Raw genomic sequence first — 21,015 nt, 5'->3', positions numbered from 1 at the left:
ATCTTAGAATAAATGAATAAAACAAATTTATGCAGCGCTAGCAATGAATTAGTGAAAATATAAAATTATAAAATTATGATAGAACCAATCTATATCATACAAGAACTCATAATATAATGTATCAATCACACTAAGTGCATGAATAACTGCAATAATTATATAAAGTGCATGATGAACTAAAAAATTAAAAAATCAAGTATAGTTTTCAAGTGAGAGGATTAAAGTGCATAAATAAATAATTTGGTGAAAAAAGTCCTTATTGATGATCCAATAGGTGCCAAAGTGCCAAGTGAATAAAGGTGCTTATAAGGTGAAGGTGCCCCCTTGGTTCCCCACTCACCGGATTGCGATTGTAAAAAGGCCCTTGGTATTATTGCACATTTGCCCAGGATCTGATGTGGGGTTCCTCCGATGTGACCTCCAAATTGAAATCGTCTCCGATATCACCATTAAAAGAAAAAAGGGACATACATCGTGAAGTACGTAGGTATATTTTATTTCCCCAAAAAGCGATTTAATACTTACAGGATAAAAAGGTTAAAAAAGCATGTATCAAACAAAGCGAGTGGCGCCGCTCGTAGCGTGCGTTCCACATACAGGAAGTTCCCAACCGGAAATGACGTTACGTCCGCAACCGGAAGTACTTTATTCACTTGGCACTTATTGGATCATCAATAAGGACTTTTTTCACCAAATTATTTATTTATGCACTTTAATCCTCTCACTTGAAAACTATACTTAATTTTTTAATTTTTTAGTTCATCATGCACTTTATATAATTATTGCAGTTATTCATGCACTTAGTGTGATTGATACATTATATTATGAGTTCTTGTATGATATAGATTGGTTCTATCATACTTTTATAATTTTATATTTTCACTAATTCATTGCTAGCGCTGCATAAATTTGTTTTATTCACACCTATGTGTATGTTCTACATCAGTAAAAAATGTATACGAAAGTACAATCACTGTAACAATTCATATTTTGCATGTGGAGATTTGCAAGAGGAGATTTGCATGCCAATAATACATATAAATGTTATAGTAAAAAAGATTTGTTGTTATTATTTATATTTATTTTAACATGTGTACATTCAAATGGATTATTAATCAAGTTGGTTGTTGGCACTTTGAACTTGAGAGAGATATTTTTCCTGTACATGTTCTGTGCAGAGAGTTCTGAACATGAAATGTGGGAATTATAAATAGAGCTTCTAATGAAGAAGAAAAAAAAAAAAGAAGAAGAGTGACGAGGAGATGGATAACCTGCATGCTAAGAAGGGGCACTAGTTCAGGCTGGCTGAATGTTGGTAACAACAAGTTGAGGTGTTAGGCGGTGGTAGCACTCAGAGAGTCTAACTTTAGAAACACTTTTTGGAAAGGGTACTAAATGTGTGTGGCAGGCCTACAGATTCACCTCTAGCTCTGTTTTTATTGAACCTGCCAGGAAAAAGAACAGCAGCAGTTTCTCCAGCTATACAAAACTATAAGTGTCATTCCAGCTGCTGCCACAGTAAGCGGAAACACAAAGTGACAAATGATTATGGGGACAAACATCTTTCAGTAGCTGACAGTCAAGCAGGAGCATTCAACGTGGGAGGACATCATCACCATTCATTTTAGGTATGGGATTATTATACTTCATTTTTACATCATGCATTTATTTTGCATTGCATCTAACATGTAAGTGTGAATGTTATCAAATGCATTTAGTTTGCATTGCATCTAACATGTAAGTGTGAATGTTATGGAATGCAGTAAATAGATCATTTTATGGGCTGCATGTTACATAGAATAACTTAAAAATTGTTTCCTATGGCAAGCTTCTACAACATACCTAAGAAATGGAAATGCAAAATAATTTTACAGTTGCAGCTTAGAAAATGTAAATAAAATAATAGAGAACTCTGATCGGCCTCCAATACCTCCATATGCAATACCAATCTGCAGTAGATGCAACTTGTGGCATGAATGCTATATATTTATTATAGTCATCATTTTAAAATAATTTGTGCTGTTTTGCTATGTGGCATTTTATTTTGACATGGAACAGTTTGCATATGTTCATATGCTTGTCCACCTTCATTTAAAAAAGTCTTTAGGAAGATCACCAATAATCTTTTTCTTTCCATCTAGGAAAGAGAAGTTCTTAGCTCCTCCCAACTGCTGCAGGCAGTACTAGGGGATCTCATTGCCCATGTTGAATTATTTATTTTTAATAATTGGAAAATGCAATAATTGAAAAAAGTGGAAAATTAGAAAAAGTGCAAATGAAGACATGAGACTCCTATTTCTGCAGCAAGTGCAGTGAGACTCTATACCTGAAAGTAAGGACATTCTAGCAAGAAGTGAGATCTCAAGTACCTATCTATGATTGTTTTTGTGGATTGCTTGTTTAATAAGTAAAAAAAAAAAAAAAAAAAAGTAAAGTTCAATACATAGTTCATGCAGCAATTAGTTAGAAATCTTTTTAATTGTTGTGAGCCCATTAACAGATTAAACTTTAAAACAAATTGTTTGCTAAAGGTTTGTGCACTATGCTTGCACATTGCACATGTTATATTAGCCTGTAAGAGCACATCTGGAAGAGTGAATTTTCTCATGGCTGTGCTATTCAGCTTTGACACTAGACTAGATGAATCCAGATACTGGCAGCTGATACTGTTGTATAGTCATGAATGGAGCTAACATACTCTATGGTCTCATTTTACCAACAAGTTTACAAATTAGTGATATTTAATTATATATTTTATCATCAGGATATTTTAATACGGCAAAGAGCAATGTGCAAAGTGCTGTGCTTGCAATAATTCAATCATTTTGACAGCAAATCTGAAAACAGAATATGGTAACAATTGCAAATAAACAAAACAGTGCAACAAATTATTTAAGCTTTATTATTATTTTATTTATTTTTTAATTTGTCTCAACATATAAAAAGTATATATATATATATATATATATATATATATATATATATATATATATATATCAAATAGTTCTCAATTTAAATTTAGTCTCCATAAGTAAAAGCAAGTAGTTGGGAACATTAGGTAAATTACTGGATAAAATTAAGGTGAACAAGATATATTTTTTCATTTTTTTTAAATCAGGTAAAGGTTTATTGATAGGTCACAAATTTCAATTTGTACAACCAGACATTAAAAGTACATTTAGTTCACATTAGATATCAATTCAATATACCAGTATTGTAGTTCATGTCACGGGAATGCTTTAAGCGCCCTTTAGAGCCGTATCTAGGGTTATGCACAACCGGGACAGAAGGGCCACCATAACAAAGCAGGTAGACAAGTATTAAACATTTGCAAAGCAAGGGCATGCAAATTTCAGTCATAAAATTAGATATCATTTTTCATGGTTAGATATCATTTTTCATGGTTAGTGCATGCATGATAGTTGAAACATATTACCTCTGACAACGATCACTTTGCCACATGCTATAAAGTAATAACTGCTACAAAATTACAATGTTGCAGTCTGAGTGATCAGGGCTTCTTGTTGGACGAACGTGGCAGTACTGAGTAAAGCCACCTGGCCTTGTGATCACAGCTCACTGTTGTCACTTGTTGTAAACACAGAAGCCTCCCTGCATTGCACCATCCCTATAGCAGCAGAAGAGGTGGTCTACAACATCCGCCTAATGGCAGCGACTTCTCTTACACTGGGGACTGCTCTTCCACAGCAGCCCCTCTCTGTGCCACTTTGTATTAGGAGTGGGGGGGAAGTCATTTTTGGTTGTACACTGGCCTGTATGTTACCCTTTCCTAAACCTTGCATCCTCTGAAATACGTACTCCTGAGTTCTGCGCCTAGTGCAAAATGCACCACAAAATTCTGCACAAAGAATGTGGAGGATAGGGTGCTCTGGGTGACAGGGAGACTTTTCTAACAGTACATGAATGGCCCTGATGAATTAATGCACCTCAGCAGCACTTCAGAAGAGGAAGCACACTCTGGAGGAAAACAAGGCAGAGAAGAAGGTGCTTCTAACTGCAATTAAAAAAAACACTTTAATGACAAGAGCGGTCATCAATGTCCATAGTGTTCAGGGGGATGCCTCCTGGGTGAATATGATAGCTGGAGATGGAAGTCAAGCCGACCAGCGGTGGGAAGCACTGGGTCTCTGATCCAGGAAGAAGAGCCGCGCTGCCAGGGCCAGCGTGGATTGTAGGGACGTCAAAGTGGGTCGAAAGGCGTCACCGCGGTCCCTGCGCTCTTTTTCTTTTTCATTCTGGATAGAGCAAGAGAATGTTATAAGTTATAACTCATGTCAGATTTTTTTTTTGCCATCTCTGTCCCATTGCGGAGATTTCCCTTCACTTCCCGTCCCACTGCCAAACAGGATTTGAAAAGAAATCCCTGCAAATTATGGGAATTTCTTGACCAAAACTAGTCTTTCCTCCTCTTAGATTTCCTCTATATTACTTTTCTGGGGACAACCCAAAATGTGGGGTTTTTTTTACTTTCATTTTCAATGATAATAATAAACAGGACAAATAAAGAGGGTGAATCTCCTTATTGGAGGCACAGACAGTAATAAAAACCTGACAGGTGTTATAATCTATCTCCACTCTATCCAAAAGTAAAAGAGTTTTGCCTTTAGTTATAGTTTAAAAATACATATATACTTCAAGTGCTATTAACAGTAAACTTTTTTGTGCTAAAATAAAAAAAAGATGTTATATTTACCAGCTCTGTGCAACGATATTGCACAGAGCGGTCCCTTACGTCCTCTTCTGGAATCCCCTCCTCCTCCTCAGGGTACGGCTCAGCCATACTCCCTCCTCACAGGATTTGCCTGGGCACAGCTCTGAGACCAGAAAGAGAGAGCATTGCTGTAGCCAGGACAGCGCTGGATCAGTGACAGGAGTCAGGTAAGTGTTTAGGATGGGAAGGCTGGGAGCAGAACAAGTAATGGGACATTTTTTACCTAAAGGCAGGAAATGCATTAAAGTGGTTTTAAACCCTTACATACAATATACCAAGTGAAGTGACTGGCCTCAAGTAATACACAGAGATGAAAAAAGTTGTACCTGTCTATCTGCAATATTCTCTTCTTCACATCTGCTCAAAGTCCAGAATTTATGCGCTTGTCCGAAAGTTCAGAAGTGGGCAGAGAGCTGAAGTTATACTCTGCAGAGCTCAGTGAGGAGAGCTCTGACAGCTGATTGGAGGGGAGGGAAGGGACACCCTCCACACACACACACACATACACACAGCACACAGGAACAGAGCTGAGGCTGTCTATCTGCTGGAGGTCCCTCCCCTGTCACCATTTTTCTCTTGGTGTCAGGAAAAATGGTCAAAAGTGATTCATGCTGTCAGCAGAGGACCAAAGCAGCAGAAAGAAAAAAGACTTAGTGCTTTTAATTGAGACAAGTTTACCCTATAGAGAAATATGCTTTATTCACATTTCATGTCTGAGATTTACAACTACTTTAAGGTAAAAAATGTTTTGGCTTTAGAACTACTTTAAAGTTCATAACCTGGTCACAGTTCTACTTTAACCACCTCCCATTTGGCTTATTATAATAATATGAGAGTGCCATCATCCCGGGAGGATGTCCTATGATGTCCTTCCACTAAGGCACTTTAGGTATGCCCTGGGGGCTGAGCAGTGGCTCAATATGTGATCTTCAATATCCACCAGAACCAGCAGAAGACAGATAATTGTACTGGGCCAGCCCTGGTACCATGTGATCCCTATGACCAATCACAGCAATCACATTTAAGGTGCACACAATGGCTTTCATTCATAGCCATTGATTGCATACTATTGTGATTAGGCACAGTGATCGCATTGTACAGGGCCAATCACAGCTATCACAGTTGTACACAATGGCTAAATAATGCATGGTATTCATAAAAATGATTGCTTATGACAGTAATCATCATTATAATTTGCAAGCATAGTGAAAAAAAAAATCCTGATCAATTCCCAAGAGCAGTATAGCACTTCTCTGGTCACAGTATTAAAAAAAGATGTGAAAAAAAGAAAGAAATTGTAAGAAATAAAAAAAAAAATGAAAAAATTGCAAAATAAAAAAAAATAAAAAATGTTAAAAAATAAAACAAAATAATATATATATATATATATATATATATATATATATATATATATATATATATAGCACCCTACAGGTAGGTTCTAGGTAAATGTATAGTGGGCCTTGTCTGCCTAACAGCAGGGCTGTGATTTATTTAGCTAGGGTGTCAGGGCTTCCAGATGTGCCTGCTGAGGGGGAGAAGTATCCCCACTGGCTCCTGTGAGAGGATTCTCATAGGGCAGTGTGGGTAGCCCAATCAGGGGACACATCCCAGCTTGTAACTACCCCAGAAGGCAGATTATGCTGCAAAGGATTCTGGGAGTGGGTATAAGTTTGGGGAGAAGTACGTGGCACGGTGTCTTTGGTGGGAGCAGAGTCCCAGGAAGGAGAGTGCAGCTGTCTCTCCTCCTGTCAGAGGAAGGTGGATGTCTCGCGGTGTCGCCTAAGTGTCCAGAGCGTGCTGAGTTGAGCTGAGGGGATCCGGTGAGCCAAGAGCCTGCGGAGAGAGAGAGGGGTCCAGTCCCAGGAAAGCCTACACAGGTCGTGAGTACTGAGGATTGCCCCTGGGGGTCTGCCTGAAGTTAGAGTGGACCACTCCGGAAGAGGTTCTGGGATCCAGTGTCAAGTAGCTGTAAAGGGGGTACCTAGGTTGAGGACCCTGAAGCTACAGAGGGGGTACATAGTCAGTGGACCCTGAAGAGTTCAAGGTCAAAGGGGGCACCTGCAGTTTGGGCCCTGAATTGTACAGAGTTAAAGCCAGTTAAAGTGACAGCTATACAGAGTTCTACTACATACTACCTCAAGCTGTGCCAGGCGGGGGGGAAAGTATTCAGTGACTTACACAGTGCAACAGTGTCAGGAATTCTACAGTTCTCAGTCTTGGATCTTCTGGACTATAAGTCGAGGATTCAGCACTTCTTTTGTTCTACAGTGTTCTCAGTGTCAGTGAGCGTTGGCTGGCGTCAAGGGAGCGCAAACGGGCATTTCAGAAGTAAAGTCCCAATTATAATTAGTTAAGCCTCAATGAGTATCCCATTCATTCCCTTCTCCCATCCCCTAATTCCAATAAAAACCACAAACAAAGATGCCGGAGTTGTTGCTGCTTCAGTTGTCACACCTGGGGACTCAGCTCCAATGGGCTGGAGAGGATTCCGGTACTAATGACAGACCCACATCAGGCCATAGGCCTGGAAACCTTGCTACATATATATATATATATATATATATTTTTTTTTTTAACATACTGTCACCAGTCAGTGTTCTCGATCAAACACCACACCAGTCATATGGTAAGGCTGTACTGCTCTGGTGACAGTATGTAAAAAAAAAAAATATGAAAGAAAAAACACATTTTATTTCATTTTCAAAAAAATTCTGACAAAAACATGACAACTTCAAAACTTTCCATGCCTCTTAGTAAACACCTTAGATTGTCTACTATCTGAAAAAGGGAACATTTGGATGGTGTTTTTACTGTCCTGGCATTTTAGGTCCTCAAGAACTGACATAGGCCATCAATACATGAGAACTGATCAATTTTCAAATATACTGTATATACCATGGTTAGTAGACTCTATACATTTCACACAGACTAAATAATATATACTGATTTTTAATGTTGCAGTTAGAGGCATATGGCGATGGCTCACTCGTTCAGGTTGACACCAGTTCATGAATAGATTTTCATATTTGCACAACTCTTACCAAGAATCAGCCCACTGCTTGCATCAGGGCTGAAGACTCGAGACGAGTACTTGTGTTCTGAGAAAGCTAAATACAGGACGCTGCTGGCCCCTTCCACCACCTATGATCTGCCTGGAGAAACACAGGGACTAGAGAGTAATCACATCACTAGGTTTATAACAAGGCATGTAATGAAACTTACGTTTTATTTAAGAATGCACTTACATGTTAATAAGGGAGGAAAAGGAGAAACCATGGAATGCAAAATATAATAAAAACAAATATGAGCTTTAGCTCTACTCCACTCTATAAAAAAATGATAACAATTTTGCTGGACTCCTACTTTAATTTTTATGTGATCCTCAATAAGTTTAATTTGAAAAGGTTGTTAGAATAATTTACCTAAAGCCATATGAATACAGTGTAGCTCATCTACTAATACTAGCTGACCCAATACAGTCAGGGCATGTGTATGTCATCTCTCACAATGATCACAATATTTAGACTCCTGGGTATCCAGTTTATGTACAGTGCCTTGAAAAAGTATTTATACCCCTTGGAATTGTCCACATTTTGTCATGTTACAACCAAAAACGTAAATGTATTTTGTTGGGATTTTAAGTGATAGACCAACACAAAGTGGCACATAATTGTGAAGTGGAAGGAAAATGATAAATGTTTTTTACAAATATCTGAAAAGTGTGGTGTGCATTTGTATTCAGCCCCCCTGAGTCAATACTTTGTAGAACCACATTTCACTGCAATTACAGCAACTAAAGCTAAAGTCTTTTTAGGGATGTCTCTACCAGCTTTGCACATCTAGAGAGTGACATTTTTGCCCATTCTTCTTTGCAAAATAGCTTAAGTTCTGTCAGATTGGATGGATTGGAAAACAGCAATTTTCAAGTCTTGCCACCGATTCTCAATTGGATTTAGGTCTAAACTTTGACTGGGCCATTCTAAAGGCCCGTACACACGTACCGATCGTCGGCATACAAACGTCGGCGGACGAAAGATCTGCCGATTGTACGCGTGTTAGTATGGTGCCTCCGACAGATGTCTGCGCACAATCCGCGGACAAAAGTCTTTCGTGCAAACATGAAAATTTTTGTCTGCGGACACCAGAACGGACGATTGTTCGCCTGTCAGTACAGAATTCGGCCGACAGACCGCAGATTTGCAAGACTGGGCATGCTCAGAAAATTAAAAACACAGGGAAAGTTAACCATTACATGACATCACTTCTGCAGTCAGCTGAAGTCTGCAGACAAAATTCTTGTGCTGTCCTTGTGCTGTCTTTGCACTTTTCAACAGACACCGACATCCCGGGGAGAAAAGACGAACATTTGTATGCCGACGATCGGTACGTGTGTACGGGGCTTAACACATGAATATGCTTTGATCTAAACCATTCTATTGTAGCCCTGGCTGTATGTTTAGGGTCATTGTCCTGCTGGAAGGTGAACATCCACCCCAGTCTCAAGTCTTTTGCAGACTCTAAGAGGTTTTCTTCTAAGATTGCCCTGTATTTGGCTACATCCATCTTCTCATCAACTCTGACCAGCTTCCTTGTCCCTGCTAAAGAAAAGCATCCCCACAACATGATGCTGCCACCACCATGTTTCACAGTGGGGACAGTGTGTTCAGGGTGATGTGTAGTGTCAGTTTTCCGCCCCACATAGAGTTTTGCTTTTAGGCCAAAAAGTTCCATTTTGGTCTCATCTGACCAGAGCGCCTCCCCCACATGGCTTCTTGCAAACAGGACTTCTAATGGCCTTATTTCAGCAATGGCTTTCTTCTTGCCACTCTTTCATAAAGACCAGATTTGTTGGGTGACTAATAGTTGTCCTGTGGACAGATTCTCCCACCTGAGCTATGGATCTCTGCAGTGCCTCCAGAGTTACCGAGTGTTTGTTAGCTGCTTTCCTGATAAATGCTCTCCTTGCCCAGCCTGTCAGTTTAGGTGGACGGCCATGTCTTGGTAGGCTTGCAGTTGTGCCATACTCTTTCTATTTTCAGACGATGGATTAAACAGTGCTCTGTGAGATGTTCAAAGCTTGGAATATTTTTTATAACCTAACCCTGCTTTAAACTTCTCCACAACTTTATCCCTGACCTGTCTGGTGTGTTCCTTGGCCTTCATGATGCTGCTTGTTCAATAAGGTTCTCTAACAACCCTCTGAGGGCTTCACAGAACAGCTGTATTTATACAGAGAATACATTACACACAGGTGGACTCTATTTACAAATAAGGTGATTTCTGAAGGCAATTGGCTTCACTAGATTTTAGTTAGCAGTATCAGAGTAAAGGGGGGCTGAATACAAATGCACGCCACACTTCAGATATTTGTAAAAAAAGAAATTGAAAACCATTTATCATTTCCCTTCCACTTCACAATTATGTGCCACTTTGTGTTGGTCTATCACCTAAAATCCCAATAAATTACATTTACGTTTTTGGTTGTAACATGACAAAATGTGGAACATTTCGAGGGGTATGAATACTTTTTCAAGGCACTGTAGTGAAGACAATTGGGGTAACTACCTACTGCATACATTTTGCAACTGAAATCACTAATCATGTCTTAATATCAAAGCAGAAGAGCTACATCCTTTAGCATATTTTTTGTGTATGTAGAGACCACATGTTTTTAGTTTTAGATATGAGTGGGATTTGGGTATGTATGTATCAAGTTTTTAATACTGTCTGTGTTCCTGCTCAAGAAAACCAACTTCTCTATTAGTCCTAGTGATCTTTCTTTCCAGTAGAGAAAATAATGGGAAATCCAAAATTTTAGAGATGCCAGAAGAACAGAAGGAAAGGGGAAATCTTCCAATGGGGACACTTGTTCTTTAAACAATTTCTTTCTGCCTGTACTAAAATATTTGAAAAAAGAATGCATTTTTTTTAACCACTGCAGCAATGTGGCTCGTTATCGTCTAGCGACGTAGTACTACGTCGCTAGACTCCTCCCCCTGTAGGCGACGCTCGCGCGCCGCCGGAGTCTCGCTCCCGCTGTATTCAGTCACAGCGGGAGTCGGGCCAGGGGAGGAGTGGCGGCGATCGCCGCTGATCTTCCCCGATCGTCGGGGAATCTAGTTTGGAGATCCGCCCGCCTGTGTAAACAGAGCGGGCGGATCTCCTAAGTGACAGGGAGTGACAGATCGGAGTGTTCAGCATAGCTGAACATCCGATCTGTCCCTGACTCACTCAGTCACCTCCCCCCACACACGTCAGTAAGCACCAGGCATACATTAACCCCTCCCTCTCCAATAAAATTAACCCCTTCCCTGCCAGTGTCATTTTTACAGTAACAGTGCATATATATAGCACTGATTACTGCAGTAATGTCACTGGTACCCCCAAAAGTGTTAAAAATGTCAGTCAAGGGTCCGATCTGTCCACTGCAATGTCGCAGTCCCGCAAAAAAAATCGCAGATCGCCGCCATTACTCGTTAAAAAAAAAAACACCAAAAAAATCTTTCCCTTAGTTAGTAAATGCAATAACTTTTGCGCAAACCAATCAAAATACACTTATTGTGATTTTTTTTTACCAAACATAGGTAGCAGAAAACAAATTGGCCAAAAATTTTAAAAAAATTTAGATTTTTACATTTTTTGGGGGGGGGGATTTCATATAAAAAAATTTTAAAAATATTGTTATTTTTTCAGAATAAACGCTCTTTTTCTGTTTATAGCACAAAAAGTAAAAATCGCACAGGTGATCAAATACCACCAAAAGAAAGCTCTGTTTGTGGGAAAAAAAGGACCTAAATTAATTTATTTTCTTAAATAGAAGATGTAGCCATTGCAACATCTTAAAAAGGCAGGGATTCACTAAAATGTTAACACAGACTAAGATAATATACTATACTATAATATAATATAATATATTTTATAGATATAGATATTTCTTAAAATGGATATGTTCTCTATGTAAGCATCGCATTGGCTCTGACATGTGATATGGGTGAACATTGCCTCTATCTACAAATCACTACACTTGGCACTACAAGGTGATAGAGAATTGGTGATGATTACATATGTCATTTATTGGGAAAGGTCTAAGGTTATCTATTTAAAGGGTGATCCATGGGATATTCTAGCACACCACAGTTTTGACCACAGTTGTCTGATCAAGATTGAAGTTGTACACACAAGCCTTTTTTAAGCTCTGCTGTTTCTCCAGTACAACCTATTCCTGTGATGGACTGTTTTATCCACATCTGGGTATACTGTATAGTTACTGTATATCTGCAAGAGAGAAAATTACAAACATATATGAATCATTACAGTAAATAATATTCTTAACTTTTGCCTAAACCCATTAATTTCAATATTTATCTGTGCAAACCAAGCTGCTAAAATTTTGCAGTGAAAAGGATTTGCAGTGAAAAGGATTAGTGATGCACACTCCCATGTGCATAAAATGTATGTTGAAAGAAATGTTTATATTTTTGGTCATAGAATGCATTAGGAATAAAAAAAAAAACCTTCTGCCTTAAGAATCACTTTAATTACTATAGTCTGGCTTTCAGAATAATACATTTCCATTTGTCATTTTTACTCAGTGGGATACATACAGAATTTTGGAGCAAAAAAGACTTTCTTTAAAACATTCATAGTGCTTTGTGTATCATGTGTTAGGCTTCATGCACATGGGCATATTCAAATTCTCCTATCTACAATGCATCTTTCTGCCAGAAGCTGGCAGAAAAATCAAGCGTTTCCAAAAAAAATCAAGCGAAAAATGTTTGTTTTGGCGTATAATTATACATGTTTATGCACATTTACAGTGTATGGTGTTTAGAAGCGTATGAGCATAAACTCATTCAACTGGTCAGAATATTTGTTTATTGTAAGCTCTATATTTAATGTAAAAGAGAAGTATGGAATTTGGTAAAAAAAATAAATAAAATAAACTCACCTATGTGGATGCTGCATCTGTCCCCTGCCGGCTCTGCACTGAGAACTGAGCGATTAAAGAACACTGACAGGTCAGTCCTCAGTATTCTGTTTTCAGAGAAATGGGGACTGTCAGTCTTCGGCTCTCTGCAGTGCCACCCCAGCTCTGTGATGTCAGCCGACAGCAGGCTTCAGCCCACTGTCGGCTGAAATTGGATCACAGGAATGCAGAACAAACTACACTCCTGTGATCCATAGTAGAAGCTTTGGCTATACGTGTTCTTTATTTTGCAAATTTGCGTGTCAATTATGCCAATTAAGCTCCTCTCCTGTTCAGGTTTGGGTCATTTTTTATGTCCCTGGACTCCGCTCTAAAATAGCAATCTAAATGCCACAATGTGCATGGACACATTGGCTAAAATGTAGCTGCATTCAGATGCATAATAAAATGAAAAGGCTGAATTTTGTTTGTCCAGAGTTCATAAGGTCTTATGTTTGTACTCTGTATTGTTTGCTTGTAAAATATATTTTTTTTCTTTAGTTTTTTTTTTTTTTATAAATTTGAATTACAATCACAATTAAAAAAAAAAAAGAAAAAGAAAATAAAATTGATCCAACTCAGTATTTAAAGGGCTGCAATTCCCCTAGTTGTTCTAACAACCAACTCTGGCAATTAGTTCTTCTTTGTCTGCATTTCCCTAAAAGCCTATGAAAATATAATGTACCAAACTCTGTGGAGAGAACAGATTTTTAGTTTTTTGCTTATCCGGAGCTTTCATGGCTCACTGTGAAGGTTTTCTGCAGTGCAGTGCAGATGCAATATTCCACCACTGACCTACACTGTAACCTTCCATTTCCTCCATCTCCTCTGCTATATTCATGAATGTTGACCTTTGTGACTTCCATTTATCTAAACAGCATGCAGAGGAACCTAAGGCCTGAAGGTCAATGCAAAAGAGGCATATACATATCAAGACAACACAACATGGAAACAAACTTCCTATGCCTTAAGACACTCATCCAACCAACACATAATAAACTGCATTTTTCAGTAGATACATCCAAGTCAAGTTAATAATTTCTGTAAGATATGCCTAACAATATAATAACCATGAAGACAAGACTCTTGGGCAAGCCAAAATAGGAATCACTAAGTTGTGCATGAAACTGAGAATCATTGAAAAACCTGAGATTGTCCCTGTAAATACGAAGCCTGTCTTGATAGCTGATCAGAAAACTGATGAGTAGTGAGTGTTTTCATGGACTTGACGGATTTTCAAATGACTATCATGTCATTGTCTCGATTTTCATAGAACAAATGTTCTACTTCTAGAATAACTTTGACAAGTTAATGGGCATAAGACTAGCTACAATGTTTCTAAATTAAACTCAGTTTTCCATCCTTGTCCATTGATTTTTTTATCACTTGCTCTAGTCTAAACCAATTGCCAATTCATCTCTTTTAACTTAAGTTTTTTTAATCAAACTACTGTTCTGAAAAAGTAAATTTACAAAATTCTGCAGTTGTAAGGGCAGCTTAATTCCTCCCACTGTAAGCAAAACCTGGAGAGGTGGCTTCTAATAATGCATACATCTTTCTATGGGGATAAAAAGAGGTAAACATTTATATGACAACTATTTCACAATCATTGTTGATCTATAACAATATTACATTTTTAATTGTTACATAGTAATACTTATATTTTTTTATTCTCTAAACAGGAAAGGAAATCTCAGAACCTTATAAAACATGAACCTAAATGAAAAAAGGTGGAATGAAAACTACCTGGAAGAAATGCTACTTTTAACTTCTAAAAACCTTCCATTGATTAAAGTTGAAGATAATTACACTATTGTCAAAGAACTGGGCTGTGGCTCTTATGGACATGTACTACTTGCAATGAACCAGTCAAGAGGTAGGAGTGAAACATTTGGCGCTAACCTTTCATGTATCGGTAAAAGTTGTCATTCTCTGTGCAAATGGGACCAGAAGACACTGAGCTGTAATTTCGCAATGTTACTCAGGGAATCTTTGTAAATTAGTTATAATACTTTCCATGGGATAGCAGAATTGTTTGCTGGTTTAGAGTCAGGTACAGTGATCCATGACAGCGAGCGATCTATCAGTGGCCTTATTCTAGTGGGTTCTGGTTGGTTGTTGAGTTTCCTGTATTTTTTACTCAACTTTTAATCTTTTGCATTGCTTAGGTAAAGTGTTTGTAAAATACATTTTAATTTTATTTCAAAATAACAAACATGGCATACTTACCGGCTCTGTGCAGTAGTATTACACAGAGCAGCCCTGATTGTCCTCTTCTCGGGTCCCCCGCCGGCGCAACTCCTCTTCTCAGTGTGCACACCTGCAGGCTGGCTCCCAAGCTGGGCTGCCTGCGTCTATAGGCACAGAAAGTGAGGCTTGGCCTGCCACCGTTTCCCCCATCACAGGGTTTACCTGACAGCAGCAGAAATCCAATGGCTCCCGCTGCACTCAGCAAAGCCTGTAAGAGTGGGGAGGTGAGTAGAGAGCCACTGCAGATGGGCACTGCGCTGGATCAAGATCAGGCTCAGGTAAGTATAAGGGGAGTGAGGAGGCGATACACAAAAAAATCGTTTTTACCCTAATGTAGGCTTTACAATCCCTTTTAAAGAGGAAGTAAACCCTCCTCTGACACTTTTACCTATAGGTAAGCCTATGATAAGGCTTACCTATAGGTACTGTAAATATCTCCTAAACATGTACCGTTTAGGAGATATTTACCTTACATGCAGCCAGTGACGTCACTGGCGCATGAGCTCTGAAGGAACGGCCGCTGGTGCCGTTTCTTCAGAGCCCCGTGCCGTGACTGTCGGCTCCCGTGCGCGTGTGCAGGAGTGACATCACCGCGGCTCCGGCCAATCAGATTGCCGGATGCCGCGATCCCGGAAGACGGGCGACTGGACATGTCGCCCGTCCTGCAGGTGAGCGGGCGGCACGGCGGGGGCTCGTTCTAAGGCAAGTATTTCATAATGAGCTAGTATGCGATGCATACTAGTTAATTATGTGTTTCTCTTACAGGTTGGGGAAAAAAAGTAATATGGGTTTACAACCTCTTTAATAAGCCTGTGTATTTCCTGCAATAATAGTAAAAAATCACATTACACATACTGTAGGGTTGATTTACTAAAACTGGAGAGTGCAAAATCCAATCAACCCTCGTATGTCAAGATTTGCTTATGGGCATGGAGTGATGACCTGTAGCTACCAGTGAAAGATTTAATGTTTGGGGAATTATTGTTTGGGGTCTGATTGGCTGTTAGAAGTTACTGGATTTTATTCATAAGAATATATCATGAGAATATAAGACAACAACTCCTTGGCCTAGAGTACAAGTATGTTTTAATAGAATTTGCATGTACATAAAATGCAAAACTGTGATCAATATTTTGTTTTGCCTGCTATTTTAAAGTAAATTTGTACTGAAAGAAGCTTCTTGAATGGGAACAAGCAAGCAGAAGAGAATGGGGAAAGGTTCAAATATGCCATATTTTTATTGCTGTATGTTTTCCCATTGGACAGATATTCAATGGATCATTTCAGGAGGATGCAAGAGGAAGTAAAGACATTGAATCAATTTCAACTAAAACTTGATATACAGACAACAATAAAAGCCAGACATAGGTTCTAACTTTCCCAATTGTATGCAAAAATAAGAAAAAGATATCATAATGAAAGAGTTGGCTGTAGCTTTAAAGGAGAATTAGGGCCAAAGCTCTTCTGGCCTTACTTCTCCTGGAGATCACAGCAGTGCACTTCGTTCTACACACCTGTGGCCCGTATTCAGTCGACAGTAGGCTGACGTCACTCAGCTAGTCCAGGCTCTGGAGAGATCCTGACTTTAATGTTGGGATCCACCCAGGATGCCTGGACTGACAGCTGGCTCAGCCTCTCAGCATACCACTGAGATCCTGAGCCAGTTGCTCCCACCCCCTTCACAGCCCAGTGCTCCAGTGAGCACTGGAGGGGTAGAGCAGAGAGCCGGTGATTGACAGTCCCCAGCTCTCTGCTCATTGAAGACTGAAGTGGTGTTTGATCACTCAGTTCTTGGTGTAGAGGCAGCGGGAGACAAATGCAGCATTGGATTTATGCTCCATCCACCTAGGTGAGGATGTGTTTATTGTTTTAATACCCTGCAATTCTCTTTTAAACAAGCTTGTGTCATGCTTCAGCACTGAAAAATGCTCAAGTGTTTTGGGAACATACATTTTAAAAGGCATATGATCATGCTGGATATTCTTGCAAAGCAAAACAAAAAAAGTAACTGGTCTTCTTTTATTGATCCTATTTGTAAAAAATCATTCATCTATTATCAAAGAAAAATTCCACCAAGATGGGCACCTTCAGTTTGAGATGCTGTGGTAACAAGTTAATTTTCTGCAGACACAAGATGAGCACTGTAAAAGTGGCAAATCTTTTACATACCATTCTCAGTAGGCACTACAAATCTTGGCACTGCATCACAATAGCTTTAAAAATAAATTTAGAACATGCACAAAGCACAGAAAGTATGCCATGCTCTACGTTACCATAACACTGCATCAATATTGAGCATTTATCTGGTTTGGTATGTCCCTCTTAGAAGATCTGAGAGTGAACCATTCAGCAATTTTTTTTTTCAACTAGACTGTTACATGAAGCATGGGGCTGACTCTTTACTTTGATAACATGATGACCTGACAGTGATGGTTAGTACAATAGGTCCGGGGGAGGTCAGCAGTAGTGATAGTGACTGACAAGGAGGAAAGTGCGTAAGCAGCTGACGTGTGGGATAAGAAGAAAGATGTCAATGGGGGCAACAGAGAACAGATACTAATGTACTTCACTAGTGACGCATTCTGCTGTAAGAAGGACAGCATGAACACAAGCGACCAAAATGGAAAAGTAGTGATAAATTAAGTGGTATAATGCAGTTAAAGGATCAAATACTGGAAATCTCCAGACTTTGTGTGGGACACCATCACTTTTAGATAATATTTTATATCAACACAAAGTTATGAAAGTATGTGCTTCAACAAACTTGATGAACTTTGAAGGACCAATCCAGATATGAAACTTCTACCAAATATGCTAGAAATACTGTGTATACGTGTAAATATTCTAGCATCTGGGGCACTGGCATTTTCTATACATTTAAAGACCACCTTAGGCCAAAAGAGACATCTTTAATACTCTGCACTGGAATTTACAGTGAATATTCAGTTTTGAGAATTAAATATTTTTCTCCAATAAAGACATTTCTATGGAGTGTTCTGGCTATCTGTGACTCCAATATATATTTACCATTGACCCTGAACAAGAATGCAGAAAGCCAGATAGAAGTCATAACTCCTTATCTGCATACTTGTTTCAGTTCAATGACTATTTTTAAATATGAATCTTTTTTTTTTATGTATTTACAATGGAGATCACAGACTGTTTTGTGCACTGGGCTGACTTTGCCAAAGCATTAGTGCTTCTTTCCGGTAAGGCACTTCTTTACACTACAATCCCTCATTAGTCAAAAGAGGAATTGTTTGCCATTTCCTATTTTCACTCACTGTATTTCATATATACACAATACAAATTACATAGAATAATATATACTTTAAAATGTTGTGTACCAAAATTAAATGAACAAACTGTGCAATTCAGACACCTTTTGCAGGGTAAAGTCCCAATAATGTAAACACTCATTGTGACGTGTGTAGTCCAAACTAACAAAGTCTTCTACCCTCTTCATTCAATAAAAGCCACACCTGTGTGCCACAAAACTCGTCATGTGCACCTCCAGTGCACTTAACCTTCACCCAAGGTGTACTCTCACCTTATTGTCAGAGCCCATAGATAGAAAGTCCGAACTCACTTTATTCCCCTTCAGGGGTTAGGTAAGTATTCCAGCTCCCTTGGCAGTAACCTCATTCACATCCAGGATTTTTTCTTTAAAAAGAAGTCGACTCATAGTGCTCTCCATTTATTTATTCAAAACACAATTAAAAAACACTCACGTTAACTAATGCACTCTGCCTCGTGCATACAGGTCTATGTGACAAATTGCAGCCAGCTCTCGATCTCTGCCGCACTGCTCATACCCTTATGATTCCTGGTTAGATTTCCCATACCTCTTTCTGTTGCATTGTGATGTCACCTACACGTTACATCATCAGACTTTGTCAGGGGCTTGGAGGGGGTGATGTGCCAATCATAATTAAGGATTATGTTTTTTATTGTTTCCATGACCTCATTGCTAAACTGGCTCTCTTTCTCCTCTGTGTTTAATACCATCCTTTCTTCTTTGGTCATGCATACAGTAAAGGGCTCTTATAGACATGTTTCTACAGCCTCTATCTGTACCCTTTGCCAAAACATTGCAGAGATTAATCTCCTGCTTCCAGAAAACCTTAACCAGTACAAAAAATGTGATACATATCGTTGTTTATTTTGTATTACAGGGAATCTAATGGCTCTGAAGTTCATGCAGAAAAACATAACTGACCTTCGTGTTTTCCTTATTGAATACTGTGTATCCCTCAGTTTGTCAACTCACCCATGCATTATCAATACTTTTGGAATTGCTTTCCAGACAGAAAGACATTATGTCTTTGCCCAGGAACTTGCAAATGATAATCTCTTCTCCCTTATGAAGCCTCAGGTAAATAGAGATCTGACAAGAGATAAATCATGTTTCAACTTTATATTTTGCAAATCTCTAGAATACTCTAAAATACTCCAGGTTGGCTCAGCTGTCTTTGAACTATATTTCTCCTACATTCCAAACTGCTTATTTCTACACGTCTCTGCAGCCCATCCAGAGAGGTAGTAGACAGGTATATGTGGCCTGTCCAAATAAATAGTATTCCAAAGAGATACTTGTCCGGATAATAAGTGCAGCTTTCACCCTTTGGCCTGCACCCTCCTGGCATGAACTAATGAGCTGCCTGTTTTGTTGCCAGTAATTAATATGGACCACTCTATGCTGCAGTGTGTGAAACATGTAGTTATCAACTGGATAGATACAATGTGCTAAAAAGCCATTCGACCAGGCTGCAGAAGCAAGTTAAAATAAAAAATTTTCTCATATCTTAGAGGGCCTTTGGTTCAAAATTTTCTATTTCTTTTTTTCCAGTTTCACCCATCTCCCACAGCTTTTATAAAGGGGTCTGAACTTCTGTATTGGATTGCTCATTTATTTTCACACCTAAGCATTTTTCTTGTGGTGTAGTTGAAGTGCACTGCATTTTACATGTGTTGCTATTTATCCATATGACAGACGTATTTTACTGAAAATAGCACCAGAGGCTCAAGATAAGTCTAATAGCCACCCGAAATCTAGAATCACATTGAATTACTGGTGTATAGTAAATGACTAATACTCACTTGTATACATTTATGCTATTTTTTTTTTTTTAGGCTGGTGTGCCAGAAAATTCAGTGAAGCGTTGTGCTATCCAACTTTCTAGTGCATTGGATTACATGCACAAAAAAGGTCTGGTTCATCGTGATATAAAGCCTGAAAATATTCTCATTTTTGATAACGAGTGCCGCCAGATTAAATTAACTGATTTTGGACTTTCTTGCCGAAATGGAACATCTGTGGAATCGATGCCTGAAAACTTGCCTTACACAGCCCCAGAGATGTGCCGTCTTGAAGCAGCAGACAAGCTAATTGCACATACAAGTTTAGATACATGGTCATTTGGGATTCTCCTTTTTTCCACATTAACTGGATATTTTCCATGGACTTCTGCACTTACCACTGATACCCATTATGTAGAATACACCAAATGGCAAAGAAGCAAAAGGATTTTCCAGGTTCCAAACCATTGGAAGACCTTTAGTAGAGAAGCTATAGAAATGTTGACAAAATTGATTGTCCCCGATCCAGCAAAGAGATGTTTTTCCACAGAAGTCCTAAAATATCTCAAAGTACCCTGGAAGGTCACCCTTGATAATAACAAGGCCACCAATTCTAACCATTTTAAAAATAAAAACTCTGTTTGGAGATAGACACAAGGGTGTCTGTATTGTAACAATGCTAGGACTGCTCTAGTCTGGGCTAACGTCATATGTTTTCTGACCGAACCAGCTAAATTGAATAAACTATTTCAAATATGCTGCTTCAGGATTCACCAGACTTTTACTTTTTTGGACGGCCTAAGACTTTGATACTCCATACAAACCTCATAAAATGTTATGACTCTGATAATATGCCAAAAGGACAGTCTCTCCCATAACTTTTATTTTTTTTAAATATTCAACTTATTTTTTAGGCACGCTATCATTCCTTTTGTTTTATATAAAGCATTTGTATGTTATAACTCTATTACAGCCCCTTTATGTT

General features: G+C 38.8%; 1 protein-coding gene across 1 annotated transcript; it reads left to right on the top strand.

Moving 5' to 3' along the window:
• Window positions 1–1,301: 1,301 nt before the first annotated feature.
• On the top strand, window positions 1,302–20,786 carry LOC309568487 (serine/threonine-protein kinase SBK1-like). Its single transcript, XM_082274164.1, has 4 exons — window positions 1,302–1,628; window positions 14,384–14,577; window positions 19,127–19,326; window positions 20,085–20,786. Exons 2-4 carry the CDS (start codon window positions 14,412–14,414, stop codon window positions 20,679–20,681), a joined length of 963 nt encoding a protein of 320 aa, XP_082130290.1. The 5' UTR covers window positions 1,302–1,628; window positions 14,384–14,411; the 3' UTR covers window positions 20,682–20,786.
• Window positions 20,787–21,015: the final 229 nt, after the last annotated feature.

The sequence above is a fragment of the Pelophylax lessonae genome (genome assembly GCF_965119305.1).
Source record: "Pelophylax lessonae genome assembly, chromosome: 12".
Classification (NCBI taxonomy): domain Eukaryota; kingdom Metazoa; phylum Chordata; class Amphibia; order Anura; family Ranidae; genus Pelophylax; species Pelophylax lessonae.
The sequence above is the reverse complement of the archived record's forward strand: the minus strand, read 5'-3'. Positions and strand labels throughout refer to the sequence as shown.

What these genes read in the sequence shown, in the direction of transcription:
- LOC309568487 (XM_082274164.1), top strand. Translation starts at nt 14,412, where the DNA reads ATGAACCTAAATGAAAAAAGGTGGAATGAAAACTACCTGGAAGAAATG. An exon ending in TGCAATGAACCAGTCAAGAG is followed by an intron (nt 14,578 to 19,126) that starts GTAGGAGTGAAA and finishes TTTGTATTACAG; the next exon opens with GGAATCTAATGGCTCTGAAG. An exon ending in TCTCCCTTATGAAGCCTCAG is followed by an intron (nt 19,327 to 20,084) that starts GTAAATAGAGAT and finishes TTTTTTTTTTAG; the next exon opens with GCTGGTGTGCCAGAAAATTC.